This window comes from Mesocricetus auratus, unplaced genomic scaffold (assembly GCF_017639785.1).
Source record: "Mesocricetus auratus isolate SY011 unplaced genomic scaffold, BCM_Maur_2.0 Super-Scaffold_100014, whole genome shotgun sequence".
NCBI classification, from domain to species: domain Eukaryota; kingdom Metazoa; phylum Chordata; class Mammalia; order Rodentia; family Cricetidae; genus Mesocricetus; species Mesocricetus auratus.
This window is the reverse complement of record NW_024429197.1, coordinates 20066988-20089125: the sequence shown is the minus strand read 5'-3', so window position 1 is coordinate 20089125 and position 22138 is coordinate 20066988. Positions and strand designations below refer to the sequence as shown.

General features: G+C 49.8%; 1 protein-coding gene across 3 annotated transcripts; it reads right to left on the bottom strand.

The window, feature by feature from the left end:
• Positions 1 to 2013: 2013 nt before the first annotated feature.
• Mfsd2a (major facilitator superfamily domain containing 2A) lies at positions 2014 to 16646 on the bottom strand. Of its 3 annotated transcripts, none has more exons than XM_021235498.2 (14): positions 16379 to 16646; positions 14580 to 14708; positions 11641 to 11765; positions 6587 to 6725; positions 6390 to 6468; positions 5746 to 5891; positions 5216 to 5306; positions 4972 to 5093; positions 4770 to 4853; positions 4309 to 4392; positions 4091 to 4203; positions 3734 to 3877; positions 3465 to 3641; positions 2014 to 2470 (listed from the first exon to the last, which is right to left on the bottom strand). In XM_021235498.2, the coding sequence occupies exons 1-14, from the start codon at positions 16469 to 16471 to the stop codon at positions 2407 to 2409; spliced, it is 1590 nt and encodes a 529-aa protein (XP_021091157.1). In that variant the 5' UTR covers positions 16472 to 16646; the 3' UTR covers positions 2014 to 2406. The 3 variants fall into 3 exon arrangements, with proteins under 3 accessions (XP_021091157.1, XP_005084395.1, XP_021091159.1); XM_005084338.4 differs by having other exon boundaries at positions 14580 to 14711; positions 16379 to 16645; XM_021235500.2 differs by lacking the exon at positions 14580 to 14708 and having other exon boundaries at positions 16379 to 16645.
• Positions 16647 to 22138: the final 5492 nt, after the last annotated feature.

Here is a 22138-nt window from a genome sequence, read left to right as displayed (position 1 = left end):
CACCAAAAGCATACATGGTCCTCTGCAGTGGTGGGAGTTGAAGGGCCAATGTAAATAGCTGAGGGCTAGGACGGTGGCAGCGATGGCCGGGTCCAGACTGATTAAACGGATGTGGAAGCAAGCAAGAGGGAGGGGAAGTGTGAGGGATCTAGAAGGGACCTGGTGTATAGTCAATGGCCCTGAAGGTCATTAGTGAGATTTGAGGAGTAAGTAGGGCTCTCTGGAATCCTAGATCCCTTTCCCCTTTTCACTACATTCTGTATTCGGCCAAGTAACTCCTATGAATACAGAAGAGGCCTTTGAAGAGGAAGGCACTTTTCTATGAGCACAGAACAGAAGAGAGGCAAGGCTTATCCGTTTAAATCTCCATAGGACATTTGGGGAAATCTCTAGACAGGACTAAATCAGAGGGTCAGTAGGAACCAGGTCTGGCCTCAACTAAGCATTCCCCAGTTAGCTCTCATTCATTTAGTTCCACATGCCCACCCCAGGTGGATCTCTGTGAGTTCGAGGCCAGCCTGGTCTCCAGAGCAAGTTCCAGGACAGCCTCCAAAGCAATACAGAGAAACCCTGTCTTGAAAAACAAAACAATAATAACAACAACAAAAAATCCCTGAGCAGGGAGAGTGGGGAAAAAATCCCTGAGAACTCAGATGCAAGGGCCAACCTAGGCCCCTGTGGCTCCTGTCTTGTCAGGCAGCCTCTAACTAAAAATGGCAGTTATAAAGGCCATGGGATTGACCTAGTAGGATCAAACCAGTTATCATTAAAATGGTGAAAGATGTAGGGCCTACAGCCAAACAGCTTGGAATTAACCCACCCACTTACTAATGACCTTTGTCAAGTAGCTTTCCCATGCCTTGGTTTCCTTATCTATAAAGCCAGAATAGTAAAAGTACCTTCCTTGTAGGGAACTCATGACTAAAAAATTAGTATGTATGAATATGTATAGCAGTGTCTGCTAGAAACGCTGTGAAGCCGGGCAGTGGTGGCGCACGCCTTTAATCCCAGCACTCGGGAGGCAGAGGCAGGGGGATCTCTGTGAGTTCGAGGCCAGCCTGGTCTACAGACTGAGTTCCAGGACAGCCTCCAAAACAATACAGAGAAACCCTGTCTTGAAAAAAACCAAAAAAAAGAAAAAAGAAACACTCTGGAAATTACCAAAAGTTCATCTGAATTCAAAGCAATCCCAAATGGTCCCAATACTTCTCTCAGGGTCTCATCTGGGTGTAAAACAAGGAGACTGGACTAGTCATTTCCCGTCCCTGCCAATTTTACTTCCCTGTGTGTTTGGAGCTTGACTAGGGTGTCTGCAACCCAGTGGTATGGTAGGGTGACCCTGGCGAACTTGTAAGAGCCAACTATTAAATTCTCGGGAATTTACAAGATGGTACAAGCAAGAGTAACTTGAACTGGCTACAGTGGGAATGTTTATACTGCAGGAATGGAACCAGGCCTTCCCCCACCAGAGACTCACCACAACCCAACACCCACACCTAGACACATACAGTCTCCACCTTCAACATTACTGACAACAGTTATGGGATAAGTCTCCAGGGACAGTACAGACCCCAACCAGTACACCTAGCCCTACCAACTCAGATGGTAAGGGACAGAAAACAGTGGCCTTCTGTTTCCTTGGCCTTTCTTACATGGGGACATGGGGAGCAGTGGTTAAACACAGAGGTGAGATGGAGCTCCGCTTACGTCATTCTTTACCATGTGACTTTACCACATCCCTTTTAACGCTAGAGCTTGGGTTTTCACATTTTATCTTGAAGACGGGGCAGTCCTGCTATGACACAAGGGTTCCACAGGTTCAATGAGATCACCATGAACTGTGTGCCAAGCCAGCATAAGGCACTCGGTACAGAGTAAATGTCAGGCAAGGCAGCCATCGTGTCCTCAGGTGCACTGTCCCACCCACCTGTGGCTTTGTGAGCCCATTGACTATCTGGACCTCATCAAAAGGCTCCATGGATGGCTAAGAACATAGATGGAGAGGAGGCAGCCTTGTTCTCCAGTTTTTATGAAAATTAATAACATTAATAGCTCACAGACATATACATACACACATCACTATATACATAGTCATTAAGTTATTAATTAGTCTCTGTATAAAACGTTTCTACATTAGTGTTCTGAGCTAGGCCCAGTCAGTCCTTGGCATATTCACAGTAGCAGCCCTAGGGCTTGGCCCTGTGGGCAGGCAGTGAGGAGGCTACGGAGCGGCCAGCCCGTCAGTGGGCACAGATGTCCTGGGCGGCTCACCCTCCATCCAGTCCTTGGCTCCTGTCTTGACACAGGAAGAACAGCTGTTCAGTGCGAGGACAGAAAGATCCCACGCCTCATGCTACCTGGTGCTTCAGGTCCTTTGAGTGGTGGATGTGGGTAACGTGGCAGGTCCTAGAGAATGCTGGCCAGCTCTGTGGAGTCTGTGTCAGAGCAACCTGAGCTGCTGGCTTCGTCTCTGCAACAGAAAAGACAGGTTAGAGGAAACAGCTCTACCGTCCTCTGCCACCGCCTGCCTTAGCAATCTTGGCCCTGGAGTCCGAGCCAGCTGTCAGTCATGTCTACACCACAGGACAGTTTGCTCACTCCTACTGTCGGCCCAGAAACTGCTGGTCGCTGTCCCTGTTGAACTTCAGAGAGCCACAGGCTCTGGCGGGCTGACAAGGTGCCATGAGTCATTCTACCCTGTCCTATCATTTCTGGCCACACCGGAGGGCCTGTGTGCCAGGAAGGCATCAGAGTACAGGTTGCAGCTAGAGCACAGCCTTATCCACATCTCCTGGCTAAACTTCAATTTTCTTCATCTGCAGGCTAGAAATCATAAGAATCTTGCCATGGGAGTGGCTGTCATCCCAGCACTTAGGAGGAGAGGCCAGGTTAGCCTTGGCTACACAACTAGTTTGATAACAGCCTGAGTTAAATGAGACCCTGCCTCAAAAAACAAAAACAAAAAAACAAATCACCTCAGCTGCCTAGGATGGATTTGTTAGAAGGCTGGGGAGAAAGGGGTGTCCTGGAAGCAAACTTCTAAATACAAGCTCCTTCAGAACAGGGAGTTTGGTTTGGTTTTACAGATAGGGTCTTTCTACATAGTTCTGTCCTGGAACTCACTATGTAGACCAGGCTGGCCTCAAACTCACAAAGATCCACCTGCCTCTGCCTCTTAGAGTTCTGAAATTAAAGCCATGTGTCACCAGGCCTGGCCATTTTCTGTTTGCCATTTGTTTATGTGTGTGTGTTGTTTTGTTTTTGTTTTTCCTACCACAATGCTGGCACTCAGAAAGTGTTTGTTGCTTGTTGAGTAAATACATACAAAGGCAGTCAGTATAGTACCTAGCACATAGCTAAGAATTGTCTGGATGTGTTCACCAGTGGCACAAGTTAAGAACTTAGACGGCACACACACACACACACACACACACACACACACACACACCCTCCCCCACTCTCACCGTAGAGCCTGCAGAGCTTTCTTATTCTGCCGTCGCTTCTCCTCATCAATGGGATACAGCTTGAAGAGTAGCAAGCCCAGTAGAATGAGGATGATGGGAGCCATGGTCACCAGCATCTTCAGTGTAAACTTGACCTGTTCTGGCTGGGAGCACCCCTGCGTCTGGTACTCAGCAAAGCTGTGGGACCCAGTGGGCAAGGAGTGGTGAGGATGGAGTGCTTGGACCCTGCCCCTGTCCCCAGCCTTGCCCAAGACTCACAGGCCACTCACTCAAGACTGAGGGTAGAGACACCCAGTGAGACTCCAGAGGCAAACTTGGTGAAGAAGACATAGAAGGAAAAGAAGATGGGCTCGGTGCCAGGGGAGTGAGGGTGCTTCAGGTGGAAGTCATCGATGACATCAGGCAGCATGGACCTATGCAGAGTGGGTAGTGGTAGCCATGAGTTACCCTCACCTAGCCACCAGCCCACATGGTATCCGTGTCCGTGAGAAGGAACTGCCTTCTGGGAACTTGCAACCCACCTCATCCCAGACCCATAGAAAGACAGGGGAGGAGCCACCAGAGCACAGACCCCGCATGGAGGCTGTGGGCTGGGAAACAAACTCAGTGACTCCATATATACCTACCAGGGTAGTAAGAAAGCAGCTGCTACACTGACACCAGCGGCTATGGCCACCACGTAAGTGACGATTAGATTACTCTTCATGAGGGCCACCAAGATGAGAAAAGGAACTGCTGACTAGGACAGAGAATGAGGAAGGTGGGTCACCTGGGAGGTCCCCATCTGTAACCCCACCACACATAACCAGCGCAACCCAAACTCTACCCCTTGAGCCCCACTCACTGAGATCCCAACATAGACAGCTGTCTTCTTGCCAAACCGGGTTAGGAACCACTGCCAGATGGGGATGGTAAATGTGGCCGAGAGCTGTGAGTGGCAGAAAAGGTAGAGCAGGTGGGTGACTGCAGCAAAGAACCTTCCTGCCCTTCCCAGGCCCCCAAAGATGCTCCCAGGTCAGCCATCGGCAGCGAGGAAGTTGACAGGTATGTCTGAAGGCTTCCCGGGGGAGCTGAGAACAAGCCATCCCCGAATGTAAAGCTTCTCAAAGTTGTTGGCATCCTTGTTTTTGCTGTACCGGCCTCTGTACCCATCTACCCTCAAATTCTCCTATCCCTCCCTGAGCGATTTTGTAGGGGAGGTCTAGGGAAACCTCCCTCATCCCATTATGACTAGGGACCAGCCTGAAGGTGTCCTCGGACAGTCCAAAGACCCATTCATCAGCCAACCATATGCCCTGTACTCACCATGATGGCCAGGAGGAGGTTCTGGAATTCGTTTCGGAAGCCCAAGGTATAGGTACAGAACAAGGCAAAGTTGCCCTCCACCAACTGAGAGATGGAAGGACAAGGAAATGAAAGGGGGAAGGTGACTTGGGGTTCAGAGACCTCTACTTGCCCCACTCCTATCAGACCTGCTCAGAGGATGAGCCTCTCAGGCCCCACTCACCATGAAAGCCAGGGAGGTGAAAAGGAAGCCTGCGATGAGCTTGACATAGGGGCCATGACTCATGACCAGCCGGAGGCCCTGAAAGAAGGGCATTGACTCGGCCTGCTGGGCCTCGTAGGATTCTAGGGATCAGAAAGGATGATGAAGAGGGAGCAGAAGTCCGTCCCAAAGTCCAAGGAGCAGGCAGAAGGGGCCCACCGCTCCCCTGGGCTGCGGGCTGAGCCCTCCCCAGCACACTTCTCACCTCTCTGCTCCCGCACGCCTAGAGCCAGAATGATGGCGCAGATGACGTAGATGGAGGCAATGATCCCTGCTGCCAGCAGGTATGCATTTTGCTATGACATACAGAGACAGGGTCAGTCTGATCTCAGCCCAGCAGCCCCACTCCACGATCTCAGGCCAGGCCTCTCCTGTGGGGGCCTCACTGTCTCCATCTGTGAACCAGGAGGGTCATCCTGGACCTGCTGTTGCTTCCCAAGGCTGGGCTAAGTCCAAGTATACAAAACGTTATACGGCCAGACTATGTAGTGTGTGAGCCCACAGCACAAGTCTTCCCCCATCTCTGCAACTCGCTGGGACCCTAGGCAAGTTACTCAGCCTCCCAGGCTTCACTTTCCGTGTCTATAAAGTAGGTATATGCACATGCTAAAATTTACATTTACCAGATGCCCACTAATTAATAAACACTAGCCACTATTACAACTTTTAGGATAACTGCAAAGCACCCCATTTATTCTCCCTCCCCCCAAATCCCTGCCCCACCAGGTGCCTCACCGTTTCTTTGAGGGAGGCGGTGCTTTGTGTACGATTGACAATTGCAGAGTCATTCTGGTCCTGGAGACAAGGTGCATTGGCTTGGCCCACAATTTGTCCTTGGATTGCTGTGCCTATCACTGTACCCAGCACCTCCACCGTCATCCCTAGGCAGGGAAAAGGTCTTTTTGGATGTGACTCATGGCCCATAGGCCTGGGGAGGAAGGTCAGATGGGAACCACTCTTGGCTCCAGGTAAGTGGGCTCAGGGGTAGGGTGATGACATTTCAACCTACATTCATGGTCTTTCTCTATGCAACCTTCAAATCAGTCTCTATATCCTGCTGGGGCCCACTTGAGCAATGAAGGGGTTGAGTTATTTTTTTTTTAACATGCTTTCATGGATGGGGATATAATTCAATGGTTAAGTGACTGCTTAGCAGACACAAGGCTCTGGGGTCAATCTCCAGCATCACAAGAGACAGGGGACAGAGGGAGGGGGGTTTTACACACACACACACACACACACACACACACACACACACACACTGAAGAGTAGAGCAAAGAGCTAGGCCCACAAAATACAAGGTATGGGAGGGGGGCTAGGAGCAAAAAGGTTCAGGGCCCCCCTGTGGGCAGGGCTGAGCTGATGGGGGAGGGACTTACTGTAGGCAGTGGCGGAGTCTCGCTCACTTTGCTCTGTGCTGATGAACATGGTGAGAGCTGAGTAGGGAACGTGGAAACACTGTTGTGGAAGAGAAGCTCTCAGCCAGTTAGATGGATGGAGAGACATGCAGAGGCCCCAGGGGTCACCCTTGACCCTGCCCCTTGCCAAGGTACCAAGGGGAGGAGCGCACACTCACCGTAACAAGTGTCTCAAAGAGGCAGTAGAAAAGCAGGTACCAAAGGAACCCATGTGACCTTCCCATCCCTAGTGGGAAGTCAGGCACGAACCAGATGAGGAAGTAGGCGATGATGGCCAGGGGAGTGGAGAAGATGATCCTAAGGAAGGGAAGGGTCTGAGTGCAGGCAGGAGACTTCTAAGAGCCCAAATCTGTTCCTCAGGTGCCAATCAATGGAGAAGGAAGTTTCTGCTCTGAACCCTTCCAACCCACAGCCTCAGGGGAAGAGACTGATGTCCATGCCTGAAGGACACACTGGGGGCAAGCTCCTGGACCAAAGTCTTGAGCAAGGAGCATGAAGGGGTCAGAGAGCAGGGAACATGAGGTCAGATTCCAAGTCTCATGCATATCTTTCCTGGAGCAAGAATCCCAGTGAAGCGGGAAGTCCCAACACCTGTCCTCAACCTTCATGCTTCATTTGTACACACACTGGGAAGCTAGAGTCGGGGGGAGAGGCCAACTTCAGGTGAAGGAGGAGAGAGGGGCCATGGGAGAGGAATGAACCCAGTCACAGAACTCTAAGGAGGGTGGGGGACAAAATCTGGTCTACATGTGAGTCCAACCTATTATGAGAGGTTATTCCTGAGGATGGATCAACTTCACAGTATTAGCATATGAAGCTGAGGACAAAGGTTAAAAGGCAGAGGCCCCAGGCACTTGCTGCCAGTCCTAACAACCTGATAGTTTCTCCTGGAACACACACCTGCTCCCACAAATTGCCACATGGACTGTGGTATGCGCACGTGTATGCGCACACGCTCACACACATGCACAAGAAATATTTTCTAAAAAGAGGAAGGCTGAGGTGCATACACTTCTGGGATCCAATTCTAAATCTGTCACGATAAAAACTTAGTCTTGGGCAAGTTATTTAACTTCTCTGAGATTCATTTCCTCACATATAAATGAAAATAAGAAAAAGTACACTGCCTGGAGCTGGAGAGATGGCTCAGTGGTTAAGAGCAGTGACTGCTCTTTCAGAGGACCCCAGTTCAATTCCCAGCACCCACATGGCAGCTCACAACTGTGTATAACTCAAGATCTGACACTCTCACACAGACATACATGTAGGCAAAACACCAATGTATACAAAAATAAGAATAAATAACTTATAAGAAAAAGAAAAAGTACCCTGCCTACATTCAACATTCACCCAAATATTTATGAAGCTCAAAGATGTGCTAGAACTATTCTGACTGTTGAAAATGTATCCATGAAGAAAAAGACATCATCGCTCTCGAAGAACTCATACTCTAGTTGGTAAACATCATAAATTACATGTTATTCAGCCCTGAAGATGAAAATCTATAACACAGAACCTTGAGGAATGGCCAAATGAAATAGGACTGTTTCTAAAAGACAAGCATTGCACAGTTGGACTTATGGGAGTGGGGGGGTCACCAAATCAGATACATCAACTGCTAAGGGCACTTACTGTCTATGCCTGATGACCTGAGTTCAAATTCACCAAACCCATATGGCAGAAAGAATGAACTCCTGAAAGTTGTCCCCTGACCTACACCCCCCCACAATATTTCACCCTTGAACAACAACAACAAAAAGTAGTTAATGGGAGTGGGGGAGAAGGAAGTATCTCTCTCTCTCTCTCTCTCTCTCTCTCTCTCTCTTTTTTTTTTTGAGACAGGGTTTCTCTGTATTGCCTTGGAGGCTGTCCTGGGACTCACTCTGTAGACCAGGCTGGCCTCGAACTCATAGAGATCCACCTGCCTCTGCCTCCCGAGTGCTGGGATTGATGGTGTGTGCCACCAACGCCCGGTGGAATTCTCTCTTGATAAACTCATAATTTTGGTTTGAAAGATGAAAAAGTATTGGAATGCACGAGGCAGTGGTGGTGCATACCTTCAATCCCAGCGTTTGGGAAGAAGAGGCCGAAGATCTCTGTGAGTTTGAGGTCAGCCTGGTCTACAGAGCAAGTTCCAGGATATCTAGGGCTGTCTAGACCCTGTCTCGGGGGGAAAAAAAGGTTACAGTGAGCTGGGCGTGGTGGTACAGGGCTGTAGTCCCTAGATTCAAGAGACAGAGGCAGAAAAACACAACAAAACAAAACAAAACAAAAAAAACGTGAGTTCAAAGTCAACCTGGGCTACATAGTGAGATCTGTTTTTTTTTGTTGTTGTTTTTTGTTTTTAAATGAAGGGCATGGGGACTGGAGGGATGGCTCAGCACTTAAGAGCACTTGTTCTTGCATAAGACCTAGCTTAAATTTTCAGTATCTCACACCCTTTCTAACTCTAGTTTCAAGAGATTCAACATCCTCTTCTGACCTCCTCAGATACCAGGCACAAGTGGACATGCAAGCAAAACATTCACACGCTAATATACGTATGCATATATGTGTATGTGTGTGTATTTTATATATATGCGTGTATATATATATTTGTTTGCTTTTTTTTTGAGACAGGGTATGTCTATGTAGCCATGTAGACCAGGCTGGCCTCAAATTCAGGGAATACCTGTCTCTGCTCTCAAGAGATAGAAGCAGGTGAATTTCTGTGTGTTTGAGGGCAACCTGGTCTACATAAGAAGTTGTAGGGCATCCTGGGCTACATAATGAGACCCTGTCTCAAAAACAAAACAAGCAAGGGTTGAGCTGGAGGTGTTGGTACACAACTACAATCTGAGCATTTAGGAGGTGGAGAATCAGGAGTTGGAGGCCAGCCTGGGCTACAGGAAACCTAGTCTGCAAAGAACAAAACCAAAGATCAAGGCTATAGAACAATTGGCTGGCATGTGTAAGGCCCTGCGTTTGAATTCTACCACAGATAAGTCCATAAATAAGGTAAAGTTTATATACACACATGCATACATATACACACACACACATTGTCATGGTCTTTATACAGATATATAACATATTAAAAGGGGGAAAATGCTATGAAGAAAGCAGGCTAAAGCTAAAGCAAGCTAAGTGTGCACCACACTGAGGTTGCAGCTCACAACTGGCTGAGAAGGTGCGGAGCTGGTCAGGGAGTCTGCATTGCAGACCTCTGAGGCAAGGGTGGGCCCAGGCAGGGGACAGTCAGTGCAAAGGTCCTTAGGCCAGAGTGTGGACAGCAGGCAGGGCCCATGGGCTGTAGTGCGGTGAGCAAGGGAGATGGAATTAGGAGATAATGTGGGGAAAATGGGACACCTCACAGGCAAGTGTAAGGGCTTCAACTCTGTGGGTTGAAGTAGGCTCCAATCTTAAGTAAGTTGACAGAAAAAATGTTGAACAGTACTTGGGACATTAAGTGTTTGCTGTGATCATATCAGGAGGACTCAGCACGAGAAGTGGCCTTCGGGAACCACTACAGGCCTGGACCACGAGTGGACAATTACTGGAAATCTACCTCAGGGGCAGCCTGCTGCATCTCAGTCTCTCCTGTGTGCCCCTGATGACTGGGTTTCCTAGGAAGTCCCGGGACACAGAATGTTAGCACCCTTGTAGTTTGTAGGAGGGGCTTGGAGTAAAAACTGCCCCGGCTAGGGCTAACACTAACCAACCCGGGCAGATCCAGCCTCTTTATTACGGTGTCTGGACTGAGGAGATGCAACCTGGGATAAATACAAGGGCCCCTCTGCCTATGAGCCATCCATGTGTATTCTGACACATACCCAGGCACTTGCCACCCAGAAAGCAGCCTAAGGAGTCCCCAGCAACTTTCATGGAGTAGCTGACCAAACAAAAGTCCTCAGATCTCCCTCCCACAGGGAGGCCTTGCTGGCTCTCCTTCTCCTTCCACCCCTCCACGTTGTCTCCTCAGAGAACAGGGCTCCTCCTCAGCCTTCCTCAAACACTCCATCCTCTCAGGCGGGCAGCTGAACAGCGATGCTGGCCCAGGAACCCGATGTGACTGGGAGTAACCCCGGGCGGCAGCGCCGCAGACAGCGGTCTCCTATTGGCTGGGCCTCATGAGGCGATGTGGGAGCAGGGCCCCGCCCTCCACCAGCTGCCAGGAGGCCGGCACTGGGCCAAGTCTCACAGGCTGGCGCTCAGGACTCCCTGAGCAGCTTGTCCAGGTAAAGGAGGCTCTTCTGTCCTCCTCCATCCCCTTGGCCGTGAAGCCTGGATCAAAGGCTCCAAGCTGGGCTTTTGCCAGGGGCTGGCAGGATTGGGGTGGGTGGGGGGCCTCGTGGGAAAGGAAACTGTGGAGGTGCAGAGGCTGCTGGAATAGCTTTGAAGGCCGGAGACCAGGTATGGGCGCCCCTGGGGCAGGAAGGCGCCCACTTAAGCTTGGATGGGCCGGAGATGAAAGGGGTACACTCCCCCACCCCCTGAAGCAGGATGTCCTGGAGGGAACCAGAGCCCAGGCTTGGCCTGTCTTGTGTGTCTCCATCACTGACTGATCTGTGGCAACTGCCTCCCCCAACCTTGCCCCACCGGCTGAGGCTGAATAGGACCAAGGGAAGAAATAGACCCTTCACTCTCAAAGCTTTGGAAATGATGGCTCTGCAATTCCATTCTCAGCGTGGCCCCTGCAGGAGGCCTACCATTAACCACCTTGAAGGAATGTCAAATTGGGTATCAATACCTGCCAGGCACTATTCTGAGTGGTTTACATATTAAAACCCTCACCATACCTCCATCTTACCTAAGGTTCAGAGCCTTTAAGTAACTTGCTCAAGACAGCACAGCTGTAAATAGTGAAGCTGCCATTCAAACCCAGGCAACCTCTGACCTGTTCTGAAGACCAACTTCTGCCACTGCAGAAGTGACCAATGGGAGAAATGAGGATTCCAGCTTCACCAGAGTGGATGGACCTTGGGGAACCCTGAGGCCTGAGCTGAGGGAGGGTAGCTGACTCCACACGTTGGCCAGCCCACAAATGAACTGGTTAGGTGTCCCAGTGCCCATGTCTGGGGCAGGTAAGGCCTCAGCTTCGTTTCCAACACCTTTGCTTTTGTGTCACCCTTCCCCTCAAGCCCCAGCCTGTGGCGAGCGAGCGCTGGAAGGGCGGAGGGAAAGATACACCAGAAGCCTGGCCATCAGCGTGTCTAAGAGTGTCTCTACTTACCAGGGCATGAGGCGGCCCAGGCGGGTCCAGGAGGATTTGCTGATGCAGAAGCCCACCAGAGGGTCAGTGAAGGCATCCCAGGCTCGGCCCACAAAAAGGATAATGGAAGCGGGGAGTGGTTCCACCTGCCATGGGGAAGAAGACGGCCTTCAACCTTTTGTTCACCTTCGTGGGCTTCCTTGGCTGCTGCAGCCAAGCCACTGTGACTGGCCCCACTGGATCGTTAACATTTTCTCTCACTCTTTCCCTCTTCGAGGCAGGGCTTCTCTCTGGAGCCCTGGCAGTCCTGGAACTCACTCTGTACATCAGGCTGACCTTAAAACTCAGAAATCTACCTGCCTCTGTCTTCCGCGTGCTGGATCAAAGGTGGAGTCCCCACCCCCCAATTTCACTCACTTTCTTAAGAGTGACCAGATCCGGGAGGTAGCATGATTGATTGCTTGCCTGGAATGGATGATTGCTTGCCTAGAATGGATGATTGCATGCCTAGAATGGATGATTGCATGCCTAGAATGGATGATTGCATGCCTAGAATGGATGAGGTGTTGGGTCCAATTCCCTCACATTGTGAAAAACAATAATGACAGCAGCAGCTGGGAGTGGTAGTTCATGCTTTTAATTCCAGCACCCAGGAGACAGAGGCAGGCAGATCTCTTTGAGTTCAAGGCCAGCCTGGTCTACAAAGTGAGTTCTAGGACAGTCAAGACTACATAGAGACACCCGGTCTCCAAAAGATAAAATAATAGTAATAATAATAATTAATAATAATGATGATGGCTGAGCATTAGTGGCACACGCCTTTAATCCCAGCACTCAAGAGGCAGAGGCAGGTGGATCTCTGTGAATTTGAGGCCAGTTTAGTCTACAGAGCAAGTTCCAGGACAGCCTCCAAAGCAATACAGAGAAACCCTGTCTCAAAAACAAATAAATAAATTAATTAAATAATAATGATGATGATGATGGCGCAGACAGCATTTCTCTGATAACTCTATTATCAGAGTAAGACTGTCCAAAGCTTTTCTGAGTCTTTTCTTCCCCTCTGCTATACTTAAAAACATCTCACCAAACAGAATGAACACAGAATCATTTCCTTCCTTTCATCTCACAGTTCTGAGCCCCTGACCCCCTGATAACAGAGCTAGTATTTGTTCCCTGGGCAACCACAATGAGCCTCAGTTTCTCCATCTGTATAAGAGTTATGGATTGTGGTGTGTTTTATGAGGTCAGGCTTTATCCTGGATAGGGAAAAAGGAATGGATAGATGTTTTCTTTCATCATCTTTTTTTTGGGATTCATTTTATTATTTTAAATTATGTGATTGATTTGTTGGGGAGGTTGAATGATATAGGAGGCCAGGAGCCCTGGATCTCCTATAGTTGGAGTTGTAGGTAGCTGTGGTTGTGAGTGGCCTGGCATGGGTACTTTACGACCATGGTGTCCTCAAAAAAATCATAAACCCTTAACCACTGAGCAGCCTCTCCAGTGACTTCCCCCACCATGACACATGTATGTGTGTATTTGTGTGTGTAAGAGAGAGAGGGGGAGAGAGGGAGGGAGAGAAAGGGAGAGGGGGAGAGAGGGAGGGAGAGAGAGGGAGAGGGAGAGGGAGGGAGAGAAAGGGAGAGGGAGAGACAGAGAGAGGGAGAGAAAGAGAGAGGGAGAGAGAGAGAGGGAGAGGGTGAGAGAGAGACAGAGAGAGGGAGAGAAAGGGAGAGGGAGAGAGAGGGAGAGAAAGGGAGAGGGAGAGAGAGGGAGAGAAAGGGAGAGAGAGAGAGAGAGAAGGAGAGAGAGACAGACAGATAGACAGAATCTCATTTGCAATCCTGACTTGCTGGTGCTGGGGTTACAGATATGTGCCACTATGCCTGCCCTATAGATGTTTTTTAGAAAGTGGTCGGTGACCTCTAAACACTCTAGGTTCTAAACACAGATTTTTCTGGCTTCAACCTCATCCATAAAACATTTATTTATTTATTTATTTACTTTGTTGTTGAAACAGAGTCCTAGCTTGGTTTTGAAATCTCAATCCTCCTGCCTCAGCCTCCTAAATGCTGCCTTGTCCAGTTGTCAAAGCCCTGCACTGGAAAGTTGGCGACCCTTCCTGACCTGTACTCCCTTACCCTATACTCACTTACTCTAACCCCATTTTATGCTCAACTGCAGGTTCCTCTTAATTATAACCCCCTGGAGACCCAGCCATGGGAACTATTTGAAACCTAGTTACTGAATGAGTCTTCTGTTCTTTCTGGGGCTCAGTGTTCCACACCTGCAAACGGAAACCAATATGCCTCACTTGCCCAGCGATGCTACACAGAGGGCACCCTGAAGCCATGGTTACTCAGTCTCCCACTCTCTCATCCAGACAGGGCGAATTCTTTGGATGCCAGGCTTCTGGCCAAGACTTCTCAAATACACACAGTAGCCCTGCTTTACCCAAATTACCCCTCCCCAGCAGAGACCCCAAGTAATGGGGCACTCTAACATGTCTATACCTTCAGGTTTCCCTACGCACCACCAAGCTGCCACCTCTCAGGTGAGGGTGAGATACAGTTTTTCCAAGAGCCTGGCAACATCCATTAAAACCCCGAGCCAAGCCAGCTGACTGTCTTTCAGCCAGGGACATGGTGTGCCAGTCTCTTCTAAGAACAGCGTCACCAACGGGTCCCATTCTCCCTCACAGCCGCTTAGTCCTCCAGGCTCTATTGCTCCTGCCAGGCAAGGGAGAGTTGCCAGCTATGGTTCCTGGGGCAGACAGACTCCCCCAACCCCCCAGACACTTCCTAAAGCCTTAATTCTCATCCATTGTGACCCTGAGTGGCAGCCAAGGAATGTGTTCTGGTCCTGTTTTACCATAAGGGAAAACTGAGTGAAGCCACCAAGAGGAGCCTGCCACTTCCACTTCTGGATACTGGTGGCGCCTTTGGCGCTCAGGCACTCACCTTAGCCACATCCAGCAGGTAGATCTGCAGGAAAAACCCCAGGGCACAGCCTGTCAACTGGTATGGGGCCCCTCCAACTGCATAACAAAGCTTGTTGCAAATGGACAATTGCTGCTTCTTCTTTGGTTCCTTCTGGGGAGAAAAGGAAAGCCTGGATATAGCAACCTAGAAGGTGCCAGAGGCCAACTGGGTCAGGAGGGACAGCTCCACCTTGCCCAATTCCCACGTAGGTAAATCCTACTTTCCGTATCCCAGAGGAAGTTGCCCTTAAACTTAGACTTATCCTCCTACCTCCCCCAGACTCTGAGGAAACCTATCACCCTCCATCTTTAAAGATTTTCTCCCAGGCCAGGTGTGGTATCACATGCATTTAACCCCAGCACTTGGGAGGCAGAGCCAGGCAGGTCTCTGGGCTAGAGGCCAGCCAGCTGGTCTACAGAGAGAGTTCCTAGACAGCCAGGGCTACACAGAGAAACCCTGTCTCAAACAAACAAAAGCAAGCAAACAAATAGAAAAATCTTCTCCCAGGCCCCCAGCCATTGCTCCTTTCCAAGTTACTCAGAGAGAGCATGTTGTAGCAGTGGACCGGTTCCCGCCCCGCACTGGCTGCCACAACCTGAAAATCCTCTTGCTGTCAAAGGCTGCCTGAGCCCAGCCCAGGCTCCCTCCCTGACACCCTGCAGGAACCAGGATCCACCTGCCTACTGGGTGAGGGCACCAAGGCTGCAGGGAGGCCCCAGCATAGCCCACTGCAGCCACAGCTGCTCCTTCCATCTGTCTCAGTCCTCGGGCCCTATAGACAATCTTCAGCTCTAGGCAAACCCTTGAGCAGTCCTACCCTCCGGCTCCTAGGGGACCTTGGAGAGGGGTGAAAGGGCTCCAGGTGCAAGGCTCGGCCTTCTCCGGGTGGAGCAAGCACTAGGGGAGGCTGAGGTTGCCCGGGGAAAGTAGATTAGTCATACATGGCAATAGCATAATTGCTCACTCACTCCTTCCAAGATCAGCTAATAAAATTAAAAGGAAAAGTTAAGCACCTCCCAAGTAGATCTATTGTCAGCGACCCCTTTCCTGGGGGCCCGCACGGTTTCATGGGGTTGTTAAATAGATCCACAGAGATATGACCAATGAGAGGAGGGAGGGGGGAAGGAGGGAAGGAGGGAGAGAGAGAGAGAGAGAGAGAGAGAGAGAGAGAGAGAGAGAGAGAGAGGGAGGGAGGGAGGGAGGGAGGGAGGGAGGGAGGGAGAGAGAGAGAGAGAGAGAGAGAGAGAGAGAGAGAGAGAGAGAGAGAGAGAGAGAGAGAGAGAGAGAGAGAGAGAGAGAGAGAGAGGTGTCGGAGTCGAGACACGCGGAACGCTGTGCATGTGAACCCTCATAGTCACACAAATGCTTTCGGCATGCGGCTCCTTTAAGAGCAGAGCCCTTGTTCTTATGAATGAACTTGAGCGGCCCTTCTCAGAGTTAAAGCGTGAGAGTGGAGGGGTGAGAGATGGAGAACCAAGGGGACTCTCAGATTTTGGGGTCTTTCCAGATCTAAGGAGAGAAACTAGCGTGAGAGCCCCACGCCATGAAGAGTTGCCGGCACTGTTCTTGGAGCAAACTCAGTGTAGGGGGTGAGCAAAGGGGCTACAGACTTTCTCCATCACTCCCCGGTCCCGGAGCACCCCTTGGACTTTCTTCTTTTCCAAGCCTCGCTGTACCCTGCTACCCTCCAGTATCCCAAGACCAGGCCTAACCCCAGAAGCCCCTGTGCCCACCTCTCGGCCTGCCCACCACCCCTTGTCCTCCTCTCGGGACCTCACCTTCACCTGGACCGGCCGTTCACTGGCTTGGAGGATGCCGGTGGGGAGCAGCCCCGCCGCGGAACCGCTCTCGGCGCCCTCTCCTTTGGCCATGACCCGCGGGCCACGCCGTCTGGAACCAGGACGCCGAGATGCTCCTGTGTTCTGCTGGCCCGCGCTCGCCTGGGGCTCCCGATCCTAGGCGCAGCCGCAGCTACCAGCACGTTTGCCAGCACTGAGCAAACCAGAAACGCCGGCAAGGAAAACTCCCTTGTATGCCCCCTCCGCGCCTCTTAAAGGTTCGGTCCTGAAACTCCAGCCAATCCCCGTACGCGCCTGCCCTATTGGTCTGACGGAGCCTCACTGCTCAGCCACGTTCTCATAGCCGGCATCCAGCAACGCGTGCTCCTTACCACCTAAGGAAGACTGAGAAACCCACCTGCCTCGCCCGAGGAAACTGAAGCCCAAGGCTGAAAGTGACCTGCCCGAGGTCCCCCAGAGTGAGTTCTCCCTGAGTCGAGCCCGCAAGCCTATGAACCCCGATCTGCCCCCTTTAAAATCTGGAGTCAGGTGGCTTATCCCCTCCCCCAAATCTGAGGTCATAGGCTACAACTTTCACTATCAATGTTCCTCTCTCATGTCTCAAGATTGGCCATTCCTTGTTTTTGCCTTTGATATTTAGGGAGTCTTTTTGAATGGGACAGAAAAACCAGCCAGCCCAGTGGCTGCCGTTTCCAATAGGGAAGCTCTCAAGTTATACGAAGGAGTCATGGCCACAGCAGCCTTTTATGGATAGCTTCTAACAGGCTTGACACGATCTCATTGGGTGCTCAGGAACTCCATCTGAGGGTGGTACTATTATTATCCCCATTTTACAGCCGAGGAAAAGGGGACACACAGAAGAAGAGCAGCTGTTATGACAGAGTGTACAGGCCAGGAAGGTTTTGTCCAGTTCCTAAGTCTTTGCTCATGACTCTCCTGCTCCGCCACTTAGCATAAATTACAGGAGGCTGCACTGGGTATAAGTGCTCCCAGACAGGAAGCCCTGGGAGATACAAGACTCCAACAGCCCTCGGTGTCAAAAAGGGGGGGGGGGAGGAAAGCTTTGAGAAAGAGAATACAGAGGAATGTGGTCCTTGAAAGAAAGAAGGGAGGACCTTCATCTAAACAGGGCAGGCATAGCTGCCAGCAAAGAACAGCCTTTTCTTCCACCTCTGCTTCCCAGATCCCCAGCAGCCTGGGAGAAGTCCAGCTTCTCCCTCATCAGTGAAGTTACTGCTGAGATTCTCAGAGGCCACTCACACAGGACCTGTGTTTCTCCATGCTGGGCTCCCTTTTGTTTTGTTTTCCTTTTAATTCAAATTACAGGGAAGAGATATTGAGATCTGACTCCCCCACCATAGCCACAGCACGCTCCCTGGTTCGCCCTGGCACATCTGGGCACATCGCTGTACAGAAACAAGCCAGTCAACAGTGGAGACCATCGGAAGGTATGTGCAGGCGCTGTGTCCACACTGTGAGCTGTGTGACACAACACTGTCCCATAAGAAGGCACAGGTGGGCTCCACGTCCCCACTGCAAGCCATGTGACACTACCCTGTCTCTCTTCCCTGCTCTTGTCCTAAGATTTGACTAAGGAGTCCTCTCTGGTCCCTTCCAGCCCTAAATTCTTTACTCCCTTGAATCATAGCATTCCATAAATGATCTGAATCACCATGCCCTCCTTGGAAATAAAAACTATATATCTCTTTACTTCCACCTCCCACTAACACAGTGAGTGAATGTTGAAACACCAGAGGAGCCCATTCAGAAAAGTCACAGGCACCTCTCCATGTACAGTTGGATCTGGACATTCTGTTAGCCTCCCTCTATACAAAGTAGGAACCCTACCTACTAGGGTTGCTTGGGGGACATGACAAGAAATTATACAGGAAGCATTTAGCACAAGAACTTGGGAGCTGAGGCTGGGCTGGTCCCCTCCTGGCCTGATTCCAGTCTGTCAGTGTAGCAATACAAGATTCCAGATATGGCCTGACCAAGCCAGCACAATAGGCCTATTATTTCCCCCAGTCTGGACACGACACATTGTTAATACAGCCTAAGACTGCTAGGCTTCAGAGCCTTTCTCTCCCATGATCAGTTCCCATCAGGTTGTGGTTAACTAAATCATTCAGATCCTTCTCACCAGAGCTTGAGGTCAAGCTAAATTTCTTCACCATCCTCCACTTCGTGTAATGCCGTTGAGCTCTCGGCAGAATAATGTCATCTTGCTTATTTCAGCCTGTAGAAGCTGTTTTGAATTCCGCCTCCACAATTTCCTTCCACTCTAAATTCAGGTCCAGCTTGCACCTTACTTCACCTCTGTCCGTATTGGTCAGGACGGAGCATGGTAATGCAGCGCTAGAGACACGCGTGTACCGAGAGTTGAGCCAGAGCAACACCAACACAACAGTTCCGAATTACCATATACCCACCGTGTGCGCACTTCGCAAGCACTGTGCTTTGAATGGACCACCTAGTTACTTCTCCCAACACTAACTAGGATGTTTTTATCACCTCCATCCTAGAGAGAAACTGAAGACTAAAAGAAGAGAAGCCAGGATTTGATTTTATAATCTTGGTGACAGACTTGGTTGTTATCCATCAGGGACTTACATTCCTGATCATGTGACTCCATTAGTCCCCGTAGACATTCTCCTCTCTACCTCCTCATATCCGTACCACCAGGCCCAGAGCCCACGTAACTTTGCTGAAGCTCTGGAAACGTCACCAGCCCTATTAGCCTCAGAAGACTGGAGCATAAACCTGGGCCCCTTCTTCACAGCCATCAACTTCTCCTTAAAGAACTTCTCCCTAGTGGGCAGGAGCTTCCCCTCCAGTGGGAGGATTTTTGGGTCTAGCTCAGGCTCTCAGTTAAGGACAAATGAGTGTACATTCTCTATGCTGCTCTACACCTCTCTGAATCCACGCAAAGCTGCCAGTGAGTTCTCCCCCAGAGAACTTCTAGGTCCCCTGACTTTTCTGGAAGTAGAGAAGTAGAGTATACAAATGTCCCAGAGGGGTTAGGAATATGGGCCCATTGGTAGAGTGCTGGTCTAGATGCATCAAGTCCCAAGTTTGATTCCCAGTAACTAGCATGGGGGTGCATGCCTGCTATCCTAGCACTTAGGAGACTGAGGCAGGAGAATTGTTCAAGACTAGCTAGTCGAGCCCAGGAGGGGGGAATGGAAGGTTGTGCACACCTTTAATCCCAGCACTCAGGAGGCAGAGGTAGGTGAATCTCTGAGTCCAAGCCTACTTCAGAGCAAGTTCCAGGACAGCCAGAGCTACACAGAGAAGTCCTACCTCGGAAAAAAAATGGGGGGAGGTAGAAAGCCCTTCAGGAACACACCAGATGTGCACATGGGTAAATGTACACTCTCCTTCCACATGCATGCACAAACACACGTGTGCATGCATACATACACATGTAGTGATACATTGCTTATGATTTAATAAAGCAATGGGGATCAGAAAGCAAAGCCAGCCACACTAGTTAGCCATAGAGCCTGGGCAGTGGTGGCACTCAGCTTTAATTCCAGGACACTGAGACAGAGGCAGATAGATCTCTGTGAGTCCAAGATCACACTGGGCCATCCGAGAGTGGATCAGTCTAAAAGAAAAACAGAGCTCAGGCCTTTAATCCCAGCACTAGAGAGGTATACAAGGAAGAAGCAAAGGATCTCATGTGAGATTCAGTTTCCAGTCACAGGGAAGTCAGGATCTCCATTTCAGCCTTGGTAGAGGTAAGAGCTACTGGCTGGCTGCTTTGTTTTTCTGATCTTCAGGCAAGCTTTACTAAATCATAAACAATATATCAACACACACACGCACAATACCTACCTCATTGGGTTGGCAGGAGTATATGAAGATTAAATGGAATGCTTAAAATAGTGAGCTTGACACACTGTAAGCCAGTGGTTCTCAACTTGTGGGTCATGACCCCCTTGGGGGTCACATATCAAATATCCTGAATATCAGATATTTACATTACAATTCATAACAGTAGCAAAATTACAGTTATTAAGTCACAACAAAATAATTTTATTGTTGGGAGTTATTACAACATGAGGAACTGTATTAAAGGGTCTCAGCATTAGGAAGGTTGAGAACCACCCATGTAAGCACTTTATAAAGTGCTTTGTTGCTGCTGTTATTGTTATCATTATTTCTATACAGGGCAAAACCTCACCAAGTAAGACTCTTTTTGCTAAGGAGATAAAATTTGCTTGTAACTAGCTGTATATCTTTAATCCCAGTACTGGGGAAGCAGAGGTAGGCAGATCTCTGTGATTTTTGATGCCAGCCTGGTCTACAGAGTAAGTTCCAGGACAGGCAGGGCTATAGAAAGACCTTGTCTCAACAGGAAAAAGCATTTTTTTTTGTAAATGGTTGGGGGTTAGATTACATCTAATGACTCAGGGTGGTATTTCTGGCCCAGTGGGATGCTGCCAGGGCAAGTTACCAGGAGGAACTACTTGGAAGTTGGTACTTGCATGTAATTGTTGAGGAAAACTGTTGTTGAATACTGTTGCTACCAGCTGGAGTATTTGCAGTCTGTCACTTAGTAGTAAGATTGATCTATAGTCCCAACCTGTCATATCTATGACCCTGATTTCTAGAGGAAAGGGTCAAGCCCATACTTGGCTCAAAAATTCACTGGCCAATTTACATCCTGGGTGGTGATGCTCTAGGGAATGGGATAGGGAATGGGAAGGTTCTGGAGCAAGGGCTTCCTGGAGTAGATGCTAGGATGGGAATATCTCATCTTTTTTCTGATCTTGTGTCTTTATTTACCTTGTGAAGAGGAAGTGGGGCAGAAAGTTAGGAGGAGGCAACTATGAAGGTTCCAAGAGAGGCTCCTTGTAAGGAAGTATCTGAGGGCCCTTGAAGTCACTTGAGGCTGCCACTTCCTGGAATATTGGTTAGGTAATTATGGATCAGGAGAGGCCTCAAGACTGATCCATCTGATCTCATGAGGCCGTGGACCACTCCACAGGAATACTTCCTAAGCTGGATGATTGGTGATTCTAACCCCCAGTTCTTGGGAAACTGAGGAACGTGGAGAGTACATAGAGATTCTGTGGGTCAACTGGTACCCCTGCTTCCAACTAGTTCTTCAGGGTCATCTCATTCTGCACTCTCACAAGTTCAAGATCCCTGTCTCCAGACAAAAGAGACTCCCTGCTCCCACTGCTGAGAAGATGTAAAGATGAAGGAAATTAGAAGCTGGAAGATGTCACCCTTGGCTCACAAGGCTATGCTAAGACCATACAGTGCTGGGGAAGCAACAGTGATCTGGACCAAACTACCAGGTGCCCTCAGGGCTCATGAGATCAAGTGAAGAGCTCCTTGAGCAAGAGCCCAGGCAGGTAGCGTCAGAAGAGAGGGCGAGGATGAGTGCCTGAGCAATACCTCTCCTTTCCTGGCTAGCCAGTCCGATGCCCTCCTCATGCTCACACCATGTTTCTGCAAGGAGGCCCTGCCCTACTCCGATAGCCTTGACCCATTCATAGTTGAAAGAGCCTAGACTCAGGTTAACAGACAGGAAGGAACAGAGCTTGCCTTGTTCCCGGAGTCCTGCCCCCTCTTCGAGCTTCCTTTTTATCCGTCTGAACAGATAGCAGCTCCACATCTCCACTGTGGCATGCCAGGACCTTATGATAATGTTTGATCTCATTCACATTGACTAAAGGCAAGAAGAGATAACAGCATAGCTGGGACCTAGCTAGGTTCATCAGG